The sequence below is a fragment of the Wyeomyia smithii genome, chromosome 3, assembly GCF_029784165.1.
Source record: "Wyeomyia smithii strain HCP4-BCI-WySm-NY-G18 chromosome 3, ASM2978416v1, whole genome shotgun sequence".
Lineage (NCBI taxonomy): Eukaryota > Metazoa > Arthropoda > Insecta > Diptera > Culicidae > Wyeomyia > Wyeomyia smithii.
Genome location: NC_073696.1, coordinates 64,296,465 through 64,321,136, shown reverse-complemented (window position 1 = coordinate 64,321,136; position 24,672 = coordinate 64,296,465). Strand labels below are relative to the sequence as shown.

Sequence of the window (24,672 nt, the reverse complement as noted above, 5' to 3'; positions counted from 1 at the left end):
CAAACTTTGAAACCACGTGTAAAATCATAATTCATCAGTTAACCCTTAACTAGCCTGTTCATCTGTTAATACAATTGAGCAAATCGGTTGTGTAGTTTCTGAGATAATGAAGTTTCGAGTTCGATTACAGTAAAATTCAATAGGGTGTTATGAGACAGCTAGACCTTTCATTTGACACTAATTTCGTGAAAATCAGTTCAGCCATCTCTGAGAAAAGTGAGTGAGTTTATGTAAAGCAAAACAAAGCCTTGGTGCTACATTCCGATTCGGAACTTGACCTTCTGTTTACTATACACAGACTTCGCAGCCAACCGTTAAGTGTACAGGACAATTGCGGGGCTAGCGCTACGATCCTACTGACACTAACAGTCTCTCCCGAGTCAAGACTCGAACCTACGACGACTGGCTTGTTAGGCCAGCATCGTACCTCGAGACCAGCTGGGGAGGCATAGAGTGAGTTTATGTATTCTTCGGAATATGTTTCTTTTCATAGCTAGATTTAACCGTCTCCCATAAGCTCGATAATCCTGCTTCTGTTTACGTCGCAGAATTAGCTGCAATTCAGTACACCCTAGGGATTATCGAAAAAATGCCCACGGACCATTATTTCATCTTTACGGACAGTCTCAGTTCCATTGAGGCTCTCCGATCGATGAAAGATGTTAAGCACTCTCCGTATTTCCTGGGGAAAATACGGGAACATCTGAGTGCTTTATCCGAAAAATCTACTCAGATTACCTTAGCGTGGGTCCCTTCTCACTGCTCGATACCGGGTAATGAGAAAGCGGACTCTTTGGCTAAGGTGGGCGCAACAAACGGTGATATTTATGAAAGACCAATTGCCTTTAATGAATTTTTCGCACTTGTACGTCAGAATACGATCATCAGTTGGCAAAATGCTTGGACCAGAGGGGAATTGGGAAGGTGGTTACATTCCATAATCCCCAAAGTATCGACGAACCCGTGGTTCAAGGGGTTGGATGTAGGTCGGGATTTCATTTGCGTGATGTCCCGGCTTATGTCCAATCACTATAGATTTGACGCGCTCCTCAGTCGTGTTGGGCTCGGGGAAAGTGGTATCTGTGCCTGTGGTGAAGGTTATCACGACATAGAGCATGTGGTTTGGTCATGCCCTGTACACCGTGACGCCAGGTCTAAATTAATAGCTTCCCTGCAGGCCGAGGGTAGACAGCCGGCTGTTCCTGTTCGTGATGTCTTGGCGAGCCGTGACCTATCCTACATGTCCCTTATATACGTTTTCCTGAAATCCATCCACGCCCCAGTCTAGTCCCGTTCCCCTCCGTCTACACCCAACAAAACGACAAGAACACGTTTGAACCTTAAGCACAAAACCAGCAACCAGACCCCGCACAACAGAACCAGGACCCAAGGACTACGAGCCTCTGTCCCAACTCACGACATCGTGGCTCAGCAGAACGAATCCATACATGCCATTCGACGATTATCAGACGACCATTGAACAACAAAACACTGATTGGAAATCCCATGCTAGTTTTAAGTTAGACTTAATTTCAGCTCGTAGTCGGCAGCGAGGATAAAAAATTTGCTTTAGTTTTTAAGTCAACAGATATAATTGGCGCCGTTAAACATTAAATTGTATTTGTGCCGTGTCAAATAAATGTTATGTGAAGAAAAAAAAAAAAAAAATAGCTAGATTTCACATTTTTAAACATAACAGGCAAAGTAATAGTCCGATTGCAAAAAAATCAATAGGGTAACTAAACCTTTCATATGACACTGATTTCGTGGAAATCGGTCCAGCCATCTCTGAGAAACATTAGTGAGATTAAACAGTCTCCAGAAGACGTTTCTTTTCATAACTTCTGAACCACATGTTCAAACTATATAAAATTCAAAAATCAAGGGTTTTTAAAATAGCCCGTACATTTGATACCAATTCTATTAAAATCGGTTGTGTGGCTCCTGAGATATTGATGTTTCGTGATTTTTACATTATTAAACATAACCTCTGAAATAAAAATCCAATTACAATGAAATTTAATAAGGTCTTATGGGGCAACTGGAACTTTCATTTGCATATAATTCCATTGAAATCGGTCCAGCCAAAAGTGAGTGAAAATAAAAATCTGTACATACACACACACATACACCAACACATACACACACATACACACACACACACACGCACGCACACATACATCCAGAAAATGCTCAGCTCGTCGAGCTGAGTCGAGTGATATATGCCATTCGGCCCTTCGGAGCACTTTCATATCTTCGGTTTTGCAAGTGATTGCTATACCTTTCTAGGGGAAAGGCAAAAAGTTGAAAAAATTATTAATTAGGAGTAAAATATTCGTGCTGAAGAAATAGCGAAATGAAAGAAACGACTTTGAATTTCGTACACTTCAATCACGAGCAATACCGGGAACGTACGAATAGCACAATACCAAATTTAAATTTTGTTGAGGCCATATGTTTTGATCAAAGCAGTTACACTTTTAAATAGTCTTTGAATTTCGTTTCTTTTCATAACTTTTGAACCATATATCAAATTGCTATGAAATTTCTTACTTGTGAGTTTGAGAGACAACCCGTTCAAATGACACTAGATATGTTCAAATAAGTCGTGTGATCTTTGAGATAATAGACTTTCGTTGTTTTTATAATTTAATACATAACGGTTGGAATAAAAACACGATTATAGTCAAATAAAATGGGAACATATAGGAAAGCCAAACTTTTCATTTGACACTAAGACTGTTGAATTTAGTCCAGCCATTTTTGGGAAAACGAGTAAATTTTAAAAGTCACCGGAACATGTTTCTTTTCACTATTTTTAAGCCACGTGCTCAATAACTATAAAATTCATCAATTAACCTTTAACTAGCCCGTTCATTTGATACCAATATTGTTCAAATCGGTTGTGTACTTTCTGAGATAATGAAGTTTCGTGATTTTCATATTTTGATACATTACAGACATAGTGAAAGACCGATTACATTGAAATTCAATAGGGTGTTATGAGACAGCTAGACTTTTCATTTGACACTAATTTCGTGGAAATCGGTTCAGCCATCTCTGAGAAAAGTGAGTGAGATTAAACACTCTCCAGAACACTTTTCTTTAAATAATTTCTGAACCACACGTTCAATCTTCATGAAACTCAAAAGTTAAGGGTTTTTTAAGTAGCTCGTTTATTTAAAACCAATTTTGTTAAAATCGGTTGAGTAGTTTCTGAGATAATGATGTTTCGTGATTTTCACATTTTTAAACATACACCCTTAAAAAATTTCGCCGAATCTCGGCATTGTTCGTGCCGAGATTTGGACAGCCGAGTGCTCGGCAACCATCTCGGCTGAATATCATTTGCCGAGAATCTCGGAAAACCAATATTTGACAGATGTCATTTTATGCCGAGAATCGCGGTACACAGTTGACTGTGCTCTCGGCAAATCCAGCCGAGAAGCGGCAAACCAGTCCAACGACCTTTCGGTTATATAAGCTGAATGTTCGGCACAGTAAAGAGCCGTTTTTCAGTGGAATCCAATCGCAGAAAATAGTTTTGCTGTGAATCAGGTAGTTTTCTTTCAAAAGATAAATTATAAGCTCGATGAGTTTTAGTAAGTAAAGAAATTTATTCATACTAAATTGTGAATACTTATCTTTATCTTGCTCGCCAGTAGGGCATTGAGCTAAACATCTAATCTAAAATTACGTCTAATGCCTATCCCTAAAACAAATAAAATATTGTATTCACACGATTTGAAACTACACTTTTTGAGTTCCAGCCACTTCCCCTCAAACTGTACTATATTTTTTTCGGCTACTGGATTGTAAACACTTGTAATTTGCACAAATTTCAGCCAAACTTGTATCCGATTCCTGTTTGCTCACCCGTAACACGCATAAATTTGCACTAAGAAAAATTGCGGCAACTCGTTCATGAGAATGACAGCTGTATTGCCGAAACACGGCAACGAGTAAAATTTATGCCGAGATACCAGTAATGTTTTTGCGGACCTCGGCATCAACAGTGTTTAACGATAAATTCGGCAAAAAATTGAGACGAGATTCGTCAAGCTTAGTTTTTTGGACGGTCTCGGCAAAATGATCTGACAACTGTCGGCAAGCGGCATTTTTTTGCTGAAATACCGGTTGAATCCAAAGTTGCCGAGTGAACTCGGATGTTTTTTGCCGAGCTCGAGATCCAGTTTTAAGTGTGTAACCTCTAAACTAAAAATCCGATTGCAATGAAATTCAATAGGGTCTTATGGGGCAACTAGACCTCTCATTTGCAATTAATTTCATGAAGATCGGTCCAGCCATCTCTGAGAAAATCGAGTGAGATTGGGAGAGCGTTACATACACACACACATACACACATAATACACACACACATACAGAAAAAGCTCAGCTCGTCAAACTGAGTCGATTGATATACGAGATTCGACCCTTTGGAGCACTTTTATACCTTTGGTTTATCCAGTGATTGCTATACCTTTCTAGGAGAAAGGCAAAAAAACTCTTATCGTTAGATTTCCCGGTGCAGAAAAACATATGAAACCAAATAAAGACTGACCCGAGTCCCTATTAATGATAAAAATAATTTGAAAGCCGAAACGGTTTGTTTACTCGGTGTAGTGTCTTTTGCGAAGTGGCAGATAATAATTTTGTTCTTTCGAAAAAAAGCGTTATCTTTTATATTTCATTTTCTTTTTCATCTCTACAAGTTCAGTTAGCTGTAATTCTTTAGCTGACAGTGTGTTGTTTCCATAGAAAAAAATCTGACCTGATAAAAGAGGAATTTGTGTTAGATATTTAATCTAAAATTATGCCAGTGTTTCTTTTTTCTAAAAACCGTGTTTCTTCTGTGAGGAAAAAACAACTGTCTACAATTTTGTTGAAGATATTGCACTAAATAAACAATTAACTTTTTAGAGGAGAACCGTACAAGACGCACCAGTTGGGTAAGATGGCCCATGCTATTAATTCCCAAAAATACTTACACATGTGGCTTTTTATGACGAAATTCTACGCTTTTCTCATAAAAACCCAGCTTCTCTACAGTTCTCATATAAAACAGTGTGCCATAACGACCTAAATACTCAAAAAACTGTGCAATTGGCTGTGGCTATGTCCAACATGTAATTATTCATGAATTTCATTTAAGATTTTATGATTAACTGACTTGTAAATAATACAGAAAATTATGGTTCCCCTAATCTTTACACTTTTGGAGTTTATAATACTATGAGTATTTCCAATTATTTCACTAACTTTCGTCAACTTTTACCTAAAAACAATCAAAATTAAATCTGGGGCAGAATGCACTACGAAGAGCTTGCAGGAGATTGCTTGGCAACTTAGAGCATGTTCCATTATTTTTGATATTACTTTCGAAACTTCAAGCGCTTCTCACTTCGCGTGCTGATTTCTGCTAGTGGCATATTAGCCTACTGCTTTGGAGCATACTGACCTTTGTTGGGTGCATTTTGGTCACGGGCTTGTTTGGCGGCAATGGTAATTTTAACCAAAAAAGACATTGAAATCGAGAATTTCATAACAAACTTCGTCATAAACATATAATAAACAGATCCTACAATCATCCTGCACGTTCAATGTCGCTTTGAAATGATTTGAAGCGCTGTAAATCGCGCAAATGCTTAACTGGTGCGTTTTGTACAATCCTCCCCTACTTCTCTTTTTGAAAAAAATATGCTTTTGATTTGTTTTTTTTTCATTTCTCCATGCTCAGGCGACCATTACTGTTCAGCAAATCTTCTTCAAATTTTATGAAAATAAAATAAATGTCTATTTAATTTTAACTTTTCTATTGAGAATTTTTTTTCTGATAGGGTATACACGTTTTAAATAATTAAACATGATTCAAAACAAATACCAATGTCACGAGATGGCATTTTTAGCCCATTGGAACATCTGTACAAAGTTTCTTCCAGATCAAAAATTTTCGATAAAAATAGTTGCCTATTCTTTTGTAGAATTGCACAATAATAAAATATTGTTTTTTTCTTTAATATTACCATAATCATTCTGAACATAAAACTACATCTTTAAGAAAGGCCTAAAGAGGCGTAGAATGAAACTTCAAAATCGGAACAGGGGACAAAGTTATGTCCAATTTGAAAAGTTTATAACTCGGTTGGTTTTCAATGTTTCCTTTGTTCTTGCAGCAATCGATTGGAAGATTAGCCACGCATCCGTATGAATGTTGAAAATTGTAATTTGATGATGCGAACTATTGTACTCTTGAAAATTGTCAAGCCTTGTTGAAACGCAGATTTCGTTCATTCAGAACTGAGCTAATGTAGCCTAACCCTATCCCGGCGCAGAGAAATCAGTTTTTACATCGAAAAAATACATTAAAACTCTTATTACTCAGCAATCGCATGCATGATTGGCACAAACTATATTGAATGTTGAAGATGAATCTGTTCTCTAACTGCTTGGACCATTTTCAATAGACCATAAATAACAGTATATCGATAGAAATTTCAAGTATAGTATAGTATGCGGGGAATGGTGTACAGAAAAGATATTCGACGCCATGGTTGCCTTGAGTAGAAACTAAAATATCTAGCCCAACATGAGCGCAGCGCATACCAATTTTTTGCACCACACTTCTTTTCTGCTTTGTGCTGTGTTTCTATCGCTCGCAGAAAAATTAATACACTTGCTGCTTACACCACAGCTGATTGAAACTAGAATGGTAAATCACTCTGGTGAAATTAAATAGAAGTTCACCACGGTGTACACTGCTGAGATAAATTCGAGGAACAAACATGAGTGACGGGCGGCTGGATTAATTTTTTTTTTAGTTCCGAGATGCAAAGCAAACAGCATAATCTACTTTCCGGCCTAGATGCTCCCCTCATTTGACATATGTTTGAGAGATACACAGTAAAAACACTGCAGTGAGCTCTGTTATGTAATTGTTGTGCGTAATGTCGCACCATATTATTATCTCTCTGGCCAGATATTTCAAATTCTACCTTGGTATTCGTTGCAAGCTTCTCAGATACAAACGATTCGCTGTTCTCTTCAAGCAAGCGCGTCGCTTTGCCCACCAGTGTGAGAGCAGTTGTTTTCGCAGCAAAATATATTGTCCTGTGCGCTAGTGATTCTCTGAGGAGAAACGACAAGCCTGAATAAAAAAACTTCTAAAAGAATACAGAATGTCCAGATAGAAGGATTTCAACAGCTCTCGCTCAATGCGATGTTTTAGCATATTTTTAGTGTACATTTTTCTGCAGAAAACCTCCCCCCTCCTTCCCCTAGCACAGCGCACAAAACAATGAAAAAAACTTTTAAAAACGGAAAAAGAAAAAACATGTTCAGTTTCACATGCTAATAAGTCGGTTAGTTTTCATTTGCTCAAATGCAGAAAATTGTGTTTCGATTATTCGAACTATTGTACTATTGAAAATTGTCAACGCTTCCTTTCCTTAGCACGGTCGACAGAATTATATATCTAGTAGATGGTTCTCTTTGGGCTATATAAGAGTCTGCTTCTGCTTAAACCAATCAGTTTACTAGTGGATGGCTACTAGGACGGTCCTAAGTAAGCAGCAGCGGATATGTTAACCATGCGGTCGTGACTTGGCATACAATCCCTCTGTTATTTTCATGTTCGCAGATATACATTCATATATTATTTATAAGCGTGCGCATGAATTAAATCATCGAAATAACCTAATTGAAACCTTATAACAATGTTATTGTCTTTGAAAGTTTGCCAAACAATTCACAGATGTTGAATGATTTGGCCATGGTGACAAGATTTTTTGATCTTCAAAATACAGTTACACATGCAGCATTATTGATAACATGTAATGAAATAAGTAAGATAAAATTATTGATTAAAGCTTTATAGCGATTTTACTGAAGCTCGTCGAGAGGTGACCTGGGAACTTATAGGAAATAGAGAATATATTCTAGAAACTATCCGTTTAATGGAAGTAGAATATATATTTTAGGAGGGTACATTTTCGTCACAGTCTCCACAGCATGTCCTCTACTAAAGTAAGATGTAATTCTGGAGTACTTTGTGGTAAGATCGTATGTCCAAACGTAAACGAAACGAGTGAGAGATGATTTGTGCTTGTGAAGTACAAGGGATATAACTCTCACTAGTTTTGTTTACTTTTAGACATACGACCTTATCACAAAGTAGTCGAGAATTCTACGTCAGAATAGAAATTTGTTTCTATCTTATCACTCTCGAATGCAACAGCGTAATCGATCAAGCTTTGCACACAACCCTTCTGATTGTTTTTTTTCTGAACCAAAGTCGCTTTTTACTTGGGGTAATGGTAGCTCGTAAAAAAACGCGTAAATTCCAAAATCTGCGCTAAAATGCGTGAATTTTGAAATTCGTATGAAACACCGTGTAAATTATGTAATCCGCATAAAAAAACTTGACTTTGAAAAAGTTTTTAATCATTTAGGTCAAACCCTTTTGGAAAGACTCAAAAGCAGATTTATTTACACATGCAAATCCAAACGATTCCGGAGCATATTCAATATTGCATAATTAATTGTTTTCTTATTTTTAGAATTCATAACGATAGCATTAAAAGTAAGGATCTGGCAGCGAAGCTCCGTAGCCACAAGGTTACAGAGTTCGCTTTGACAAGCAGGTAGTCGTGGATTCGAGTCTTAGTAGAATCAGGCCTTTTGATTGTTAAAGAACTTTGACATGGGTTTATTCTCAGGCTCTCCACCACATCCCCTGTCTTCAAACTTAACTCTACAGTACCTTTTTTGACTCTCCAGCTAACAAAAATAAATCCCTCTTATAATAAAACTGGTTTGAGTAAGATATGATAATTCGGGGAATTTGAATATTGGCGATATTGGTAGGATGGAAACAGGCTCGGTATAGTAAAGCAGTGAGCTTGCAACGAAAGGGTAAAAACTCACACCAAGCACGGATATAAATGATGAGCGTATCACTTACTTCAATAGTGATACAGACAATAATATGAAGTGCGTAATTCGGAAAACACCTGTGTGAGATCAAGAATTCTGATCGCATTGATAAGTGCACACAGGAAAAAAGGTTCTAGCAACAAAGATAAAGAGCTTCATTATACAATTTCAAAGAAGTGAAAAAGTGAAATTTGAACAGATGATCAAAATAACACATTTATTGTATTCCAAATTTTAACTACGTTTTTGGTTCAAATCGTTCACAAACCACTATTATTCCACACGACTTTTACAAGCAACATATATACTAGAAATTACAATAGCTGTTGAGTAGACCCAATATCGTCTATTGTCTAAAGAATACGGCACATGCAATAAAAAAACGATGCGCAACAAAAATGAGCATTTCTATTGCGCGATGTCTGTTTTAAAAAATAAAAAATGTCTGTTACAAAAAATAAAAATAGAGAATTTAAACACTTCTTGTGACTGCATCATGCTTAGTTTAACTTTTTCTTGCGGGACCGTAAATTGTTAATTAGAAAACTGCAACTATCGACGGTCCATTTGCCCTGTACGTTTTCTCTCTCCATTGTCCTCCAACCATCACCTAAAATCAATCCGATCGACCTTCACGTCACGGTTTCGACAGACTGCATACCGAGATACTGAGATAAATTAACCCGCCAAAATGAGCAGAAATCAATCACTGACCCACGAATAATAAGCCTTTCCTAGCTTTTATTCCCAGAGTGGAAAAAAAGCAAGTGTGAATGAAAACACATGAAGCCGGGCTCTGAGAGCGGCCGCTTAGCTGGAAACAGGAAAGAATAATTAAGCGGTAAAACTTTCTCCGAACAATCTTCGACAGAAATGTACGTACTGCCCATAGACCCATATTTTGCATCGCCGGGGCTATTTGAAAATGAAAGGTTCGTCCATTGCTCGATACGCTTGTTGTGGCTGCAGCAAGTTCACGCTTTTCCCGCTGTTCATAATTACGCCACCGTCTGAATCTTCTGGATCAACGCCAGCAAGCCGCGGGGAATGGGGGTTTGTTTGTTTATTTATTTTATCTACTTGAGTGAAGTAGTTTCACTTTCGTTGGTTGAAAGGAGAATGATATTGGGCATTAATTATAGATCAAAACATAATAACCAAGCCCCTTACGACGGTTGGTTGTTTCAATCACGCGAAATATCTCATAGGTGTGCAGTATGACACAGTGATCTGTTTTCTATTATTAGCAATTTTGCATGCCCGTGAGAAGAGAAAAACAACAATGTTTTCTAACCGGCTACCCTGGGGTGTATTTTTTCCAAACAAAAAAAATTTCACTAACAAATTGAATTGCGCTACAGGCAATCGTCCGTTTTGGCAGACGCTGCGTGTAACTAAGTACGTTAATATAATTTTATGACTCATAGACTAATAAATCATCAAACGTTTGGTTTCCGTATACAAGTCCTCTATAAAAAAAAAACTAATCAATCAATTAAATCGCTGTAGGCTGAAAACGGCACCAATTATAAATTCAATGTCGGGCGTAATAAATGTGTAGTTTGAAACTAGCCGACATCAGGGAACAATGGAAAATAAAGTAATTTCCTTATTCTCGAATGACTGAAAAGTACATGTTAATGGTTGGATTGGACCAATTTCAATTGAATTACAATAAAAAGCAGACCACCTACTTAAGCAAGTCTGTTCGGGAATATAAAATGCATGAGGTGATATTTCAGTGTGGGATAAGTTTCTCCATATAAATATTTTCCCCCTGGGCGATGCCAATGGAACTTAACCTTAGAGGTGAGTTTCTCAAGTGATTGTTAGGTAGACTATGACTATGACAAATACGGAAATTTTATTTTTTACTATGAGTAAAATTTAGCGACCAGCAAATAAAAAAGTCAAAAGCCAAGGTCATTATTCCGATTTGTCTGAACTTCACCTAATGTCAAAAATCATGACTCATAAATTATATATCACGTAATCAGTTATATATATTATTATATATTATTTATATTTATTATAAAATAGTTGAAAAAACTATCCTCAGAAGGACACCAAATTTTCAATCATAGTCTTTCACTGATGAAATTTTTAAGGTGAGTTTTATTCTTGAGTAATGCCTGAAAAATTAACCATTTATATGGTGTATATGATCATGTACACACGCGACTGGCACACTTACAGCTATTAGCAGTGGCCAAATGGCTGAACGCGACGCGACATTTCCGGACATGTTTAGCAATGCTGTGCAGTGCTGCGGTCAGTCCGTCGGTTATTCTGTTGTAGAACGCTGTGATCGAATTAGTCGCCTTTTCAGCCTTGTTGCGCAAAAACAGCTGTTGCTCTGCTGGTTGAGCCAGCTTCCAGTATGTCAACCGTCTTCTTGCCGCAGTAATCGGTTTTACAATGAAGACTAAATTTCTGCATGCTAGTTTTTTTACGTGACTACTGAGAGCTAAGTTTCCGGTGGGTGTGCCAAACAAGCAATACAAAAAATCGTAAACTATAGAACGGCAAGCAACGTTTTCGAGAGCTGCACCGGCCTCCGTCACGAAATAAACAAAAAAAGCATGAACACAATTAAACTCTTTTTCGCGTAGTTGTTATCGCTGTCATCAAGTTTTTCATTAGTGACAGAAAAATATATTACAGGTCGGACTCGATTATCCGGAACATCAGAAAAATTTTTATTTCGCATAATCGAGTTTTCCGAATAATCAAATCACACCAAAAATACTGAAATTATGCGGTTAACAAACATAAAATAAATATTTCTTTTTTTATTTTTTATGATGCAGTGGCGTAACCAGAAGTTATTCCTGGGGCGGTAAATGGGTAAGGGTAAAATCTTGAGAGTAAAAAAAAATTGGGCATCGATTATTTTCACTTAATTCGAACATGTCCCAAACATGCCGGGACTTAAATGGTAACAAATATGCCAGAAGGGATAGTAAAAGCAAAATTTCGGAATGAAAATTAAAAACGGACACCAAAAAAATAAAATTCCGGATGATCGAGTCTGAAATTCCGGATAATCGAATTCCGGATAATCGAGTTTCCGGATAATCGAGTCTCCGGATAATCGAGTCCGACTTGTACCTTCTTCAATTATGGTTTAAGGCATTCAAATAAGCTTTGGTATTCCTCACGATAGTAACAAGTTTGATTGATTGATAATTTTGGATCTCTTGTTGTTCTCCGCTCCGCGCACACTGCAAGTTAACAAACAGATCTGAACAAAAATACTAACATATCCGGACTGAATAAAAAAGCTGATCTGTTGGCGAGAAATGGATCAACGCGACTATTCATAGGACCAGAACCATTTTGTGGGATTTCAGAATGTGCCCTCAATATTGAACTCAAGAAGTGGGAAAAATCAACAATAGATAACATTTGGAAAAACAATGAAACAGCTCGACAATCGAAGAGATTTATATCACCCTACAAAACAGTAACTCAAAAACTACTCGATATCTCCAAAAAAGATCTTTGTACCTTCAGTGGCCTTGTGACGGGTCACTGCTCAAGCAAATATTACTTAAAGCAGATAGGTAAATTGCAAGATGATGCCTGTCGCTTCTGTAACCTAGATAGAGAAACCTCAGAACATTTACTATGTGACTGCGAAGCACTCTTATAAAAGAGGAAGCAATTTTTTGATAAAAACATATTACAACCATTAGATGTTTGGATGACTTCTCCAAATAAGGCAGTGAACTTTATTCGTTCAATAATACTTTATTGGGACGATACCTATAATCAGCAAGTGGAAACCACTCAATCAGATAGTGGTAGGACACCCTGATGAGGCTTAGATCAAACGGGGCCCGCCACAATAGATCAAATAACTGGTCGCAGTGGAAAATGTACCCAACAGAAAAAAAAACATATCCGGACATGTTCAGCAATGCTGTGCAGTGCTGTAATCCGCCAGTTGGTCCGTTTGCTGTGCAACGGTAGAATTAGTTTTCTAGCCTGTTCTGTTTTGCTGCACCAAAATCAGCTACTGTTCTGCCTGTTACGGGTCGAGCCAGTTTCCAGTAAGTCAACCGTTCTTTTGCTGCAGTAATCAGTTATACTATGAAGATTACATTTCTGCATGCCAACTTTTTTTTGACTACTAAGAGTTAAACTTTCAGTATGCATATCTGTATAGACTAGAGCGAGTGAAACAATAACAACAACAAATCGGTTATAAAGTCAAATTGTTCGTATACTTCAGCGTCGGCTGTGCTGGAGAGGAAGGCCTTGTTTCAGCTCTGATTAGTGAATACATGCTTTAACGAAGCTCTACATTTATAAATAGTACAGTAGTTAGCATCACAAAATCACAACTTTCCACATTTTGGTGGACGCATAACTAATTTTCCAATTGATTGCAGTAAGAATGAAAGAAATCCTTAGAAACCGACTGAGACCCTTGAATATTTTTTCGTAAGACGTAATTCTACGTCGAAAAAGTTATATGCAAAGCCACGACCGCAAGGTTGATATAGAACTAAGGTGATAAGCTCGAAGCAAACTTCTCCTTTCCAATGTTTCGTTACATGAGTAACGCATAGATCACGAAGCAATGTCAATATTTTTAATACAACACTAAAACACCCAGTAAAGATTCAAGATGGCAATGGAGGTAGAGTAACAACCTCTGAATATTATTCTGGATCCAAGAATATTTGGATGGGGTGGTATTTTGTTATTTTGGGCTATTATTCAGAAACTTCAAGTCGCCATCTTGAAATTCATAATGCTATCTGTGGACGATTTTCCACCTCAGATTTCATAATGACATCTGGGTTCGATTTTTGGACTCTCGTTTGCATCATTTCGATTATGGAAATACCCATAATTTGGCTGTTTTCCAGAAAATGGAAGTAACAACCTTGAATTTCAAAATTGTGTCTAGAGTCGATATCAGGTCTCTGGACATCATCCTGATTCCTGAAGTACACATATTAGATGCTTTTTGGTAATTTTTTACTGTTTCCAGAAACCGGCATTTGCCACCTTAAATATTAAAATGGCGTCTGCGGTTGATTTTTGGCCTCGAAGCATACTCTTGATTACGGAAATACCCACATACTTGGCATTTTAGGCTGTTTACCGGCCACCGGAAGTTGCCATCTTTTAATCTTTATTATGCATCTCCCAAGGCGTGTAGGCTCAAAGTCCCCCTCTGACGCGTCGACTATCTTTTAATATCGATAAAAGACGACAAACAAGGCATGCAAAGGAAATGGAAGAGAGAGAGAGAGAGAGAGAGAGAGAGAGAGAGAGAGATAGAGAGAGATAGATAGAGAGATAGCGACATAGAGAGATAGCGAGAAAGAGAGAAAGAGAGAGAGAGAGAGAGAGAGAGAGAGAGAGAGAGAGAAAGAAGGAGAGAGAGATTATTATTAGATCGTACGCTTAAGGTTTACCCAGAAATTCATCCGCCGACTTGGGTCCCACATCGGTATTCAGCCGATCCATCTCCTCCAACATTCGCTTCTAGTAGTGGGCCCACGCCAGATCCGGCCGGAGCACCGCTTCTTCGCCCTTAAGGTTTTACTTGATGAACGACGCAACTTCTGACAGGCACTTTATACTATAAATTTCCCCGTTCACGGCCAGTCCGGAACGAAAGAAGAGCGGCTTTGATATTCCCTTCTCGCTAATTGTCAGCCACAGCAGAACCTTCTTGGGGAACTTGGTGTGTGAAATGAACTTCATCTCGTAGCTCACTTCTTTCATGGTGGGAGTAAAATACGAAGCTCCCTACCAGTCGTTGCCAGCCAGGGTAATATATGCCTCGTTGTCCGTCACCATCGCCACGTTGTGATTCGCCGGGAAAATTGACTTGACCATCTTATTCAGCCGCTGCCGCTGCGTCATTGCATGCAGCTCCGAGACCAGTGGACGGGACTGCCGCTTCCCGACACGTATGTTCATGTTCGCCAGGTACTTTTTCACTGTTTGACCGGTTGTACTGACCTTCCGTCCAAGCACTTGAATATCTCGTAAAATAAAAAAAATTCCTACGTGTAATACTAGCTTAAGAGGTAATATCTACCAAATGCTCAAAAAGACAAGGCTTTTTTCATAAATTTCTTACAGGGCATTTGAGATGTAAGGTATATAGATAATATATCATTGGATTGAGCAACTCTTGGAGAATAGAAAAAAGATTTTTATTGCTATTTTTGTTACAAAATGGCGGGTGTGCAGCGATTGCCGTGAACCGCTTTTTTTTAAAGTTGTTTCGCGGCGAGCAGTAGAAGTCGTGTCCAACTCCACCTATAACCAAAACAATTTTTTTTTTTCATTATCTACATAAGTGTCGCTAGTGAAGTGTACATGATTATATTTTTAGAATTTTTCTTCGCAAAATGGCAACGGTTTGAAAAAAAAGTTCTGTTTCGACAAAAAAATTCGACTTTGATTGTCTATAACTTTAATTGTTGTTAATCAATCGCTAAAATCGTGTGTACTTCACTAGATAATCTAATGAAGAAGCTACAGTTATAATTTCAAGTCAATCGGATGTAAACTTTTTCAGTTCTACTGCTCGCCGATTTTGAAAACATGGTTTTGAGAAAAACGCGTTTAAAGTTTCAAAACGCTATAAATCTTAAGAATCGCAATAATGAAGCCCCAAACATTTTTTTAATCTTCAGTCAGCTATCCCTGTGCCGTAAAGTTGTCCTTCCGGGGCTTTATCTTCCTCTTCTTACTTTTTTTATCTGATCTAAGGCTGCACCTACCCTCTTTCGCGGTATCAGACATGCGACGCTTCTTGACTTTGACGCGGTTGGCGTTCGATCCCACGCAAAACTGAAACTTGTCACTCATATTTAAGTACTTTTGAGTATAACTCACAGTTAAAAAGTATGAAAAAAAACTCAAATAAAGAACGTACACAACGAGAACGGCTGGTCGACTAAATAAATGGAAATTGTGAGTAAACACGTGCTGTAGAGACTCTGTAACGGACGAAACTTGATGCAGCGACCTCTATACTTCAAATTTGAAAGACGATATCGATCATAGGCAACTTCTACTAATTTACAAAGCCTCGAAAATAAAAACGAGCATCGCCAAAATTAACGAAAAATTTTATTTTGGAGCATAAAGGTTGTTCAGTAAAAATTGATTTAAACGAACTTTGAGTTTAGATATGTACTTGGGCGATGTAGATTTTGATTCTTGGATAGTTTTAGCATGATTTAGGCCAATAAAAAAATGGCGAAAGAAATTTTTTTTTTGGTAGATATTACCCTTTAATAAGCAATTAAATAAAAATGTCAGAAAAGACTTAAAACAATATTTTTTCAAAACGGCCCCACTGTTCGGCGTCCACAAAATGACGCACAATGTTCGGCGGGATACCGTTTTTTGAACGCGCATATTTTTGAACAGAGTAGCTTTATAGTTTTCACCATCACGATCGAGTTTGACTGAAAGAACCGCCAATTTTTTTTTCTACCGGCTCATGGGTTACTATGACTGATGCTGTATGGGTAGTTTTGTCAGTGCGTGTGAAGATAAATTCATGAAAAATCGGCAATTTTTGTACATTTTTTTTAACGCAAACGTTATACGCTGTAAATAAGTTTAAAATATTGGAAAGTGTTTTCTGTCCTCTAGAGAAATATTTTTTTAATTTTTTCGACTGCTGACATCCAAAATGGGTTCAGTATTTAGAATTGAAACTTATGTCATATTTTCAAACATTGAGGGTACAGTGCGGAGCGAAGAATAACAAGAGAACTAGAGTAATCCCGTGTCTTCGGTAATTGGCAATCCAAAGTCAACACTTCTTTTAAAGTTTATCAATCAATTATTATGATAGAGAATTGAAGAAGGATTATCACTGAAATTTACGCTACACACCAATTACTTAACCCCATTCGAGTGTATATCTAAACCTATGACAAAACCTATATTGACATAAGACAGTCAGTCGTAGTTTTAAGTTAACCTTGCGGACGTGCTTCAACATAAAGAAAATCTCGAAGGGAATCGTAGTGCAACAAAACGATGTCCTCCATTTCTTTATTGCTATTTGTTTTTCAAGAAAGCATGTCTTGAAAGATTCATATAAATGCAAAATCATTTTAAATAACAAAAAATAGTAATTTTTACAACTCTTACCAACACTAATTAATCAACGTGAAGTACATACCTTCATTTGTAATTACACGGTGACACGGTAACTGGCTTGTTTTTCTTTACGCTTTTGACATTTTTTTGTGTTTAGAAAAGTGGGCAATGTATGTGATTTGACGACGACGTGAAAAACGAACGCCACCCACTTAATCGTCTCGTCGATTCCCAGCGGTAGATATAGTAAGTGGTTGGCAAATGGCTGGACACGTGTAACTTGAGACCCTAATGTGGCCATTCACCTCTGTCCAGCAACTCCTATCGCAACCTCCACGTGGTGCCGACCGGAATACGAGTAACCTTAGCGGAGATCGGGTAACCAACCCCGGTGGAGACTATGGTCGTATACTGACTGGGAAGGGGGTCGTACGCGGCTGTATCCCCATAGGGGCGGCGTACAACAGCGTCTGACCCGGAGCGGGCGGCTGAATTATGGAATGCTGTATCCCGCCAGCTACACCTAAGATGGCAGCCCCATCAGCAGGATGTAGGTATCGCGACCCTGGTAACCTTTCATCAACCACGAACAACGAATTTAGAAATACGGAACGGATCAATCGGCAAAGACCTAGGCTACGAACACGGAAAAAGATTAAGGTAAACGATTGGAAATTGGATACTTGGAACGTTCGATCTCTCAATGAACCTGCGCGGGCTGGCTTGCTTGCTCGAGAACTACAGCGGCAGGGAGTCGAAACCGCAGCGATTCGGGTTCGGTGACCAAATTCCGGAGAAAGGGAATTCCGTGCAGTAGACCTTATTGCACGCACTTCTCTCAAGTACCACATCTACTACAGTGGCGGCAAAGCAGCGGAACGGGGGGCGTCGGTTTCGTAGTGCTGGGAAATCAGAAAACAAGAGTCATCCGGTGGAGGCCCGTAGATGACCGTATATGCGTGTTAAGGATTAAGGGCAAATTCTTCAACTACAGTTTAATTAACACCTACGCACCGACAAACGACAAATCCGATGAAGTCAAAGATGAGTTCTATGACAAGCTTGAGCAAATCTATGACGAGTGCCCAAAACACGACGTAAAAGTCGTCATCGGAGACGCAAACGCACAGGTTGGGAGGGAGGAATTCTTCCGTCCGGTCATTGGAAGGCATAGCCTCCACTCGTCAACCAATGAAAACAGCCTGAGGCTGATAAACTTTGCCGCGGCCAGAGGAATGGCCATATGTAGCTCCTATTTTCCAGGTTTGAATATTCGGAAACACACCTGGAGGCATCCAAATGGAGAAGCCTGCTCCCAGATCGATCACGTACTGATTGACGGTCGGCACTTTTCGGATGTTACTGATGTTAGGTCTTTTCGGGGACCAAACATTGACTCTGACCATTATCTCGTCGTTTGTAAGATCCGCGCACGTGTGTCGAACGTGCTGAAATCTCGCACAGAGAGGACGATGCGTTTCAACATTCAGCGGTTGAAAGCTGATGGCGTGGCAGCAGAATACGCCAGAGAGCTGGATCAACGGATCGCAGAACAGCAGAAGGAAGGAGTGGAAGACATAAATGGGCTGTGGAGCAGTATTCACGGCGCCATCGAAACGACTGCGAGAGAGGTGGTAGGTACGACGCGTGGAAGACAGCCTAACGGCTGGTTCGATGCCGAGTGCCATAGAGCGACAGATGAGAAGAACCGTGCATGCACGCGTCAGAACAGAGAGAGGTAAAGGGTGGCAAGAGCTGCCGAAAATAGAACCCACCGTCGGAATAAGCGCGAGTACGAGAAGCAGGTTCTCGCCAGCGCAGAGGACAGCTATGCTTTAACGACGTGCGGAGATTCTATAGAACTGTCAACAGAGTCAGAAGCAGGAATTTCCCTGTGCCGGTCATGTGTAATGACAAGGACGGCAACCTGCTTACTGATAAACCGACGGTTGCAGCCAGGTGGAAGGAGCATTTTTAGGCGCTATTGAACGGTGAGGAGCCGGATGAGCAGAGCAGGTACAGGATGACGATTATGAGTGACGAACAAGCTGTGGAGCCACCAACACAGGAGGAGGTGAAAAAGGCGATTAATGAGCTGAAAAATGGCAAGGCCGCTGGGAAGAACGGTATCCCAGCCGAACTACTAAAAGCGGGAAGCGAGCGGCTGTACTATGCGATCCACCAGATAATACTAAGAATCTGGGCGGACGAACAAATGCCCAACGACTGGTTGGAAGGCCTCATATGCCCTATTTATAAGAAAGGCTATCGATTGGATTGTGGCAACTATCGAGAGATAACGTTGCTCAACTCCGAATATAAGTTGCTCTCCCGTATCCTGTTCTTCAGATTGAGACCGTTAACGGAATCCTTTGTTGGCGAATACCAGGCTGGTTTTCGACAAGGGCGTTCCACGACGGATCAAATCTTCACCCAGCGACAGATCCTCGATAAGTTCCGGGAGTACAACTCACCGACTCACCATCTGTTTGTGGACTTCAGGGCGGCATACGACTCAGTGAAAAGAAACGAGCTGTGGCAGATCATGCTGGAACACGGTTTCCCTTCGAAACAAATAAAGCTGAGTCGTATGACACTGGAGGGATCAAAATCGTGCGTGCGGATAAATGGCGAGACATCAGCCGCGTTCGTAACGTTGGATGGACTGAAGGAGGGGAATGCGCTCTCCAACCTACTGTTTAACATCGCTCTTGAGGGTGCAGTACGAAGAGCAAACGTCGAAAGAAACGGTACGATCATCACGAAATCTCCCATGCTTCTTGGTTTTGCGGACGACATCGATATCATCGGTATCAACCGTAAGGCCGTGGAGGAGGCCTTCGTACCTTTTAAGAGAGAAACAGCGAGATTGAGACTTGTCATTAACTCTGCCAAAACGAAGTACATGGTAGCTGGCAGAGAGCGTGGGAGTCCCCGTGGTGTTGGTGCTGAGGGTGAGATAGATGGGGAACGATTTGAAGTGGTTGACGAATTCGTTTATCTTGGTACGCTTGTGACATGTGACAACGATATGAGCCGTGAAGTGAAACGACGAGTTGCAGCTGCGAACAGGGCTTTCTACGGACTGCGTAACCAGCTAAGGTCCCGTAGTTTGCTACTAAAACTACTAGGCGGAGACATCCGACACTGCGGGTTCGAGTCCCGTCTGAATGAGAACATTTTTTTTAAATCACACCTTCTGTCCTAGTTCATTTTTCGCATCCTCATAGGATAACATACATTGCCCACTTCTGAATTTAAAATGTAAGTCCTAGGACAGGAATGTAATTATTTCGTAAAGTATATTCTTGGTGTGAAGCAATTTAGGAACTAAGCGATTTAGATATTACAGGAAACTGGAAAACTCAATCTTGTTGCAAGATTACAAAATATGAGTTAGTTGGTTTCCGTTGGAATGCAAACTTTGCAAGTTTTATTGTAAGCAGACTGTTGGCCAAATGCAACCCAATAAAATCGGAAAAGACCCACAAATGTAAAGTCATACAGTGAAAGCATAGATTAGACACGTAAATAACTACAAAAGCAATTCCTTTATAAGTCAGATGAATGATGCTAAACAGGATTAGGGTTTGCAATATTCCCGGAAATCGATTTGCCAGGAAACGGGAATAAAAAATCGCATTTCCCGGGAATTCCCGGGAACCGGGAACAGACAATTTTTTTAGCAAAATGAGATTTTTAATGAAGTTCATCAGTAAAAGGTAACAAAAAATTGTTTAAATTTCATTCTCAATTCGCATGAAAAACAAAAGAAATACAAAACATATTCAAGTTAACATCAAAAATTCGTGATCGATTTTTGTAGCATATTTTTGCAGAAGAGGAAAATTCATGTCGTCAAACAATCGCTTCAGATCCGCTCACAATTTTCCGTTTAGCTCAAAAATTTATCATTTCCTTCTGTAAAACTTTGCTCAAGTCTGCTGAATCACCGCTGATGTTCGATTTCTAGAATACTTTCAAATCACCGATTACAGCTTATGCTACACTTAATTGAAAATTGGTGTCCAATTCTTTCAATTTGTTGAAGAGAAAACTAAGTGTTAGGCAGGCATGGACGCGGAAAATATTTGCTATTTTCGGTACGGACTTTTTTAGCGAAATATTTTTTACGCTACAATAAATATTTACTGTTTACCTCAGCGGTGGTAAACCTATTCGCTATTTTTTTTTTTTTTCATTTAAATATATTTGCTATGCTATTGTGATTTTTTTAAATAAACTGCGTTTTAAATCTAGTTTTCATTGACAGAACAACATTTCAAACCCTTTTGGAGTTTATATCATTATTGATTAGAACGTAAGATTCCGAGGAAGAATTTTGGTTAATTAACTACGTTATTTCGTTATTTCGACGTTCGGTGGTTTTCTGTGACCGAAACAAAACGAAAGGAAACGATAGAATACTAAATAATCAGTTCAATAGAAGTCAAAATAAGTCAGTCTAAGAGCATTTGAAGGCTTACTAATCAACATGCAAAGATGATTTTTACGTTGAAATACTATACTGACTTTAAGTTTTATAAAATGATTTATTTCAGGTCGCACCAGTTTGACGTATTTAATTTTATTTCAATATTGCATAAGAAACTATAGTGAATCATACAAAATTTTTCGCGGAACTCGGGAGTCCCGGGATCCCGGGAATCAATATTTTTGTTCCCGGGATCCGGGAATCCCGGGAAAACCTATTTCCCGGGAAGTCGTTCCCGGGATTGCAAACCCTAAACAGGATATCAATTTTTTTTTGCAGCTCGTAAATAATTTCAACCTCCTCGTTGTCAATTACAAAATTTGCTCAATAAATAATACGAGTGCGGTTTCCTACATGCTCATTTAAAATGTGATACAATTATTAAAATGAAGGCCATGCAACACTTACCGCCAGCACGCGATCCAATTCTTTGGTTTCTGGTTGTGATTGTTTCTTACTAATATCGCCGTTATGATGATGATTCTGATGATAATGATGATTGCGAAGTCTATCTCCATCCGGTCCATTTCGAGGGATGATTTCGCTACCGCCGCCGCCGCCGCCGCCGCCGCCGCCGCCGCCGACGCCTCCAACGCCACTTTCACTCCCACTGCGCCGATGTCGATGGTCATCGTCATTTTCGTTGTCGTCTACGTGATCTGCCACGACAGCCTCATCTTCGTCGGTTATCGGTTCCTCGGAATCGTGCTCGATGCCCTCATCGTCATTATCTGGGAAGCAGGAAATCGGAGAAAGGAATATGTGGATCAAAAAACTGTTGATAAAATCCAGATAGTCAAGCGACAAATGACGATCCCGTTACTGTTTTATTGGTAGCAACATTGTCACATTATCAATCGTGGTAGGAAAATTTGTGAGCTGTTTATTTTTACAGTTACTTCATAAATGTGAACAGTATAAATCTGATCCACAGTTTTGCGGGAATGGAAATTAGTTTGTGGATTCAAAAAATTTTTTCAGCTGTAATTCAATTCTAGGTCTAATACAAACACAGATTTTTTTTCGGCTGTAATTCAATTCTAGGTCTAATACAAAGTATTCTAAAACAAATCGAATGCAACTCAAAGTATTTTTGAGAGAAGTCATAGGCGTGACTCTTCTCCAATCTGTTCCAAAGCGTCTAATCAAGAATCAATATATGTTTTAGGTTCTGAGTTTAGTTCAGAGTTTAAAATAAAAAGCCGAGCACAAAATCCAATCTAGAGCTCTAGAATCCAATTCAATCCAAAACAAGTCTAATTCGGAGTGTAACCTATAGTGCAAAGTCTTATCCAGAATCTAATACAGAACTTATTCCAGACAATACTCTTGAGTTTACGATAGTAGCTTATTTGGAAATTGAATCTAAAAGCTAGTAGCATCCATAGTTCATTAGTTGATCTAGTTTAGTTATATAGAATTCGTTTGTGTTGATGTTGACATAAAGAAACTTCAAATAAATTAGATATATGTAAACATTTTTAGTCATACTGGTTTGACTATAGCCGTATTTGAAACAAACATTGAAAATTAACACATGCGGCGTCATTACTTGAAAAATTAAGAAAGATTTTATTGGAGCTTCAAGACTTGTCTAGATTGTATTTAAATTGTACTTTAAGTACTTTTTCTAAACTGCAACCACCAGTATCTGCATGATACTAGTAAAATGCATTAATATATTCTGCAAAAACTTTAATAATATTACCAAATATAAAAAGCGAATAAAAATGAGATCGAATCATGAAATATAATGAATCCAGATAAAATAAGAACACGGTATAAATAAAAAAGAAAATTTAAAGTTTCCCTCCCATAAACGGTAGAAAATTTTGCAATGACAGCAGGAAAAAAACGAACAATAAAATCTCCTCCCGGAGGCTGCTCTGAATGGATCTCAAAATGCTGTTAATGACGAGCGATAAATGTTTCTCGTCAACTTCCGGAACCAGGTATGCTTCCACAAAGACCTCTACTCTGGACGGTGAAGCCAAGCGGACAGCCAGGCAGACAAGAAAGTACATTACGGCCAAACTCGTGACTTTTGGTCAACAAGTAAGTGGTGTAGAAAAAAAAATAAACGGTAGTTGACATCTTTATGATTGCAATTAGTCAGAGATTTTTGCACATTTTCCGCCTCCCCTGAACGCGTTCGCTTCCTACCGGATTTGACCGTACGGTACACCAGAAGGCATCGGTGTATGAGCTGAAGACCATTTCGTGGAAGGCGTGAGAGAAGGCCCACAGATCGTGACTCAATATATCGTGGTCAGTTTTATAGCTCTTATATGTTAATTTGCTGTATGGATTATGTTAGAGCGATTGCATTTTCCCGCAGGTGAATAGATTTCAGCGCTAGGCGGCTCTTGAAAGTTGATCTCGCAGCAGCACTGGGGCGACCTTCAACTGAATCAAGATCTATTGCGCGTGCTTAGCCAGTCAGTAGCGGTCTTCAATCGGCTTTTAAAGTATCTCGAGAGCACTTGCGAACCCCAGTCAAAAACATGAAAACTAAATTAAACAAGCTCACCCCGCGCAACCACGACTGCTTCTGTGCTTCGAATCACACCTCCAATGATAGCCAAGCACGGGTGCATATGAACTTACTGTCAATCGTGACAAGTTCGGGCCAGCCTGCAGGCTGACAAGTTGGTGGTTCCATAAATCTCCATTTAGTTACGCTCTGCTACTACCGGGCGTTCGGTCGGTAGTAGTAGAGGTAAAGTTGTATCGGCGCGCGCTCGATACTGCACGGAACTTGAAACCGTGAAATCTACATCCACGAGTGGATGCAGGATGGATTTGGGTGCAGCAGATAATTTTTATTTTATGCATCAAAAGTGGTGTTTATGCCCATTACCTTCAAAGTGAGACGGCTGTTCTACACTTGATATTTAAATTTGCTCCCTCACTTGCCATATATAAGCTAAAATAGCAGAACACGCAAACCTAAATATTTTTTATCTTTATGCTACATAAGTGCAGCAGATTCACGACCCTACATTCATTCTGCGAAAACATTTAATCTACATTCCATTTTTCAGTTTTATAGAATGGAATTTCAATGCCAGTTTTTTACTCTCAACTTAGAAGCATCTTTGCTAGTCGTGGCAAGCCGACACAGAAGTAAAAAGCCCAGCTGCTTATAA

At 39.1% G+C, this 24,672-nt stretch overlaps 1 protein-coding gene across 5 annotated transcripts in view; it reads right to left on the bottom strand.

Annotated features, from left to right (window-relative positions):
- LOC129732956 (protein spire) overlaps window positions 1-24,672 on the bottom strand; it is a 308,435-nt gene that overhangs the window by 159,314 nt on the left and 124,449 nt on the right. For all 5 annotated transcript variants that reach the window (XM_055694434.1, XM_055694435.1, XM_055694437.1 and 2 more), the window contains exon 4: window positions 21,932-22,254. In XM_055694434.1, coding sequence (XP_055550409.1) covers window positions 21,932-22,254 — 323 coding nt within the window. The remainder of the gene's footprint in view (window positions 1-21,931; window positions 22,255-24,672) is intronic.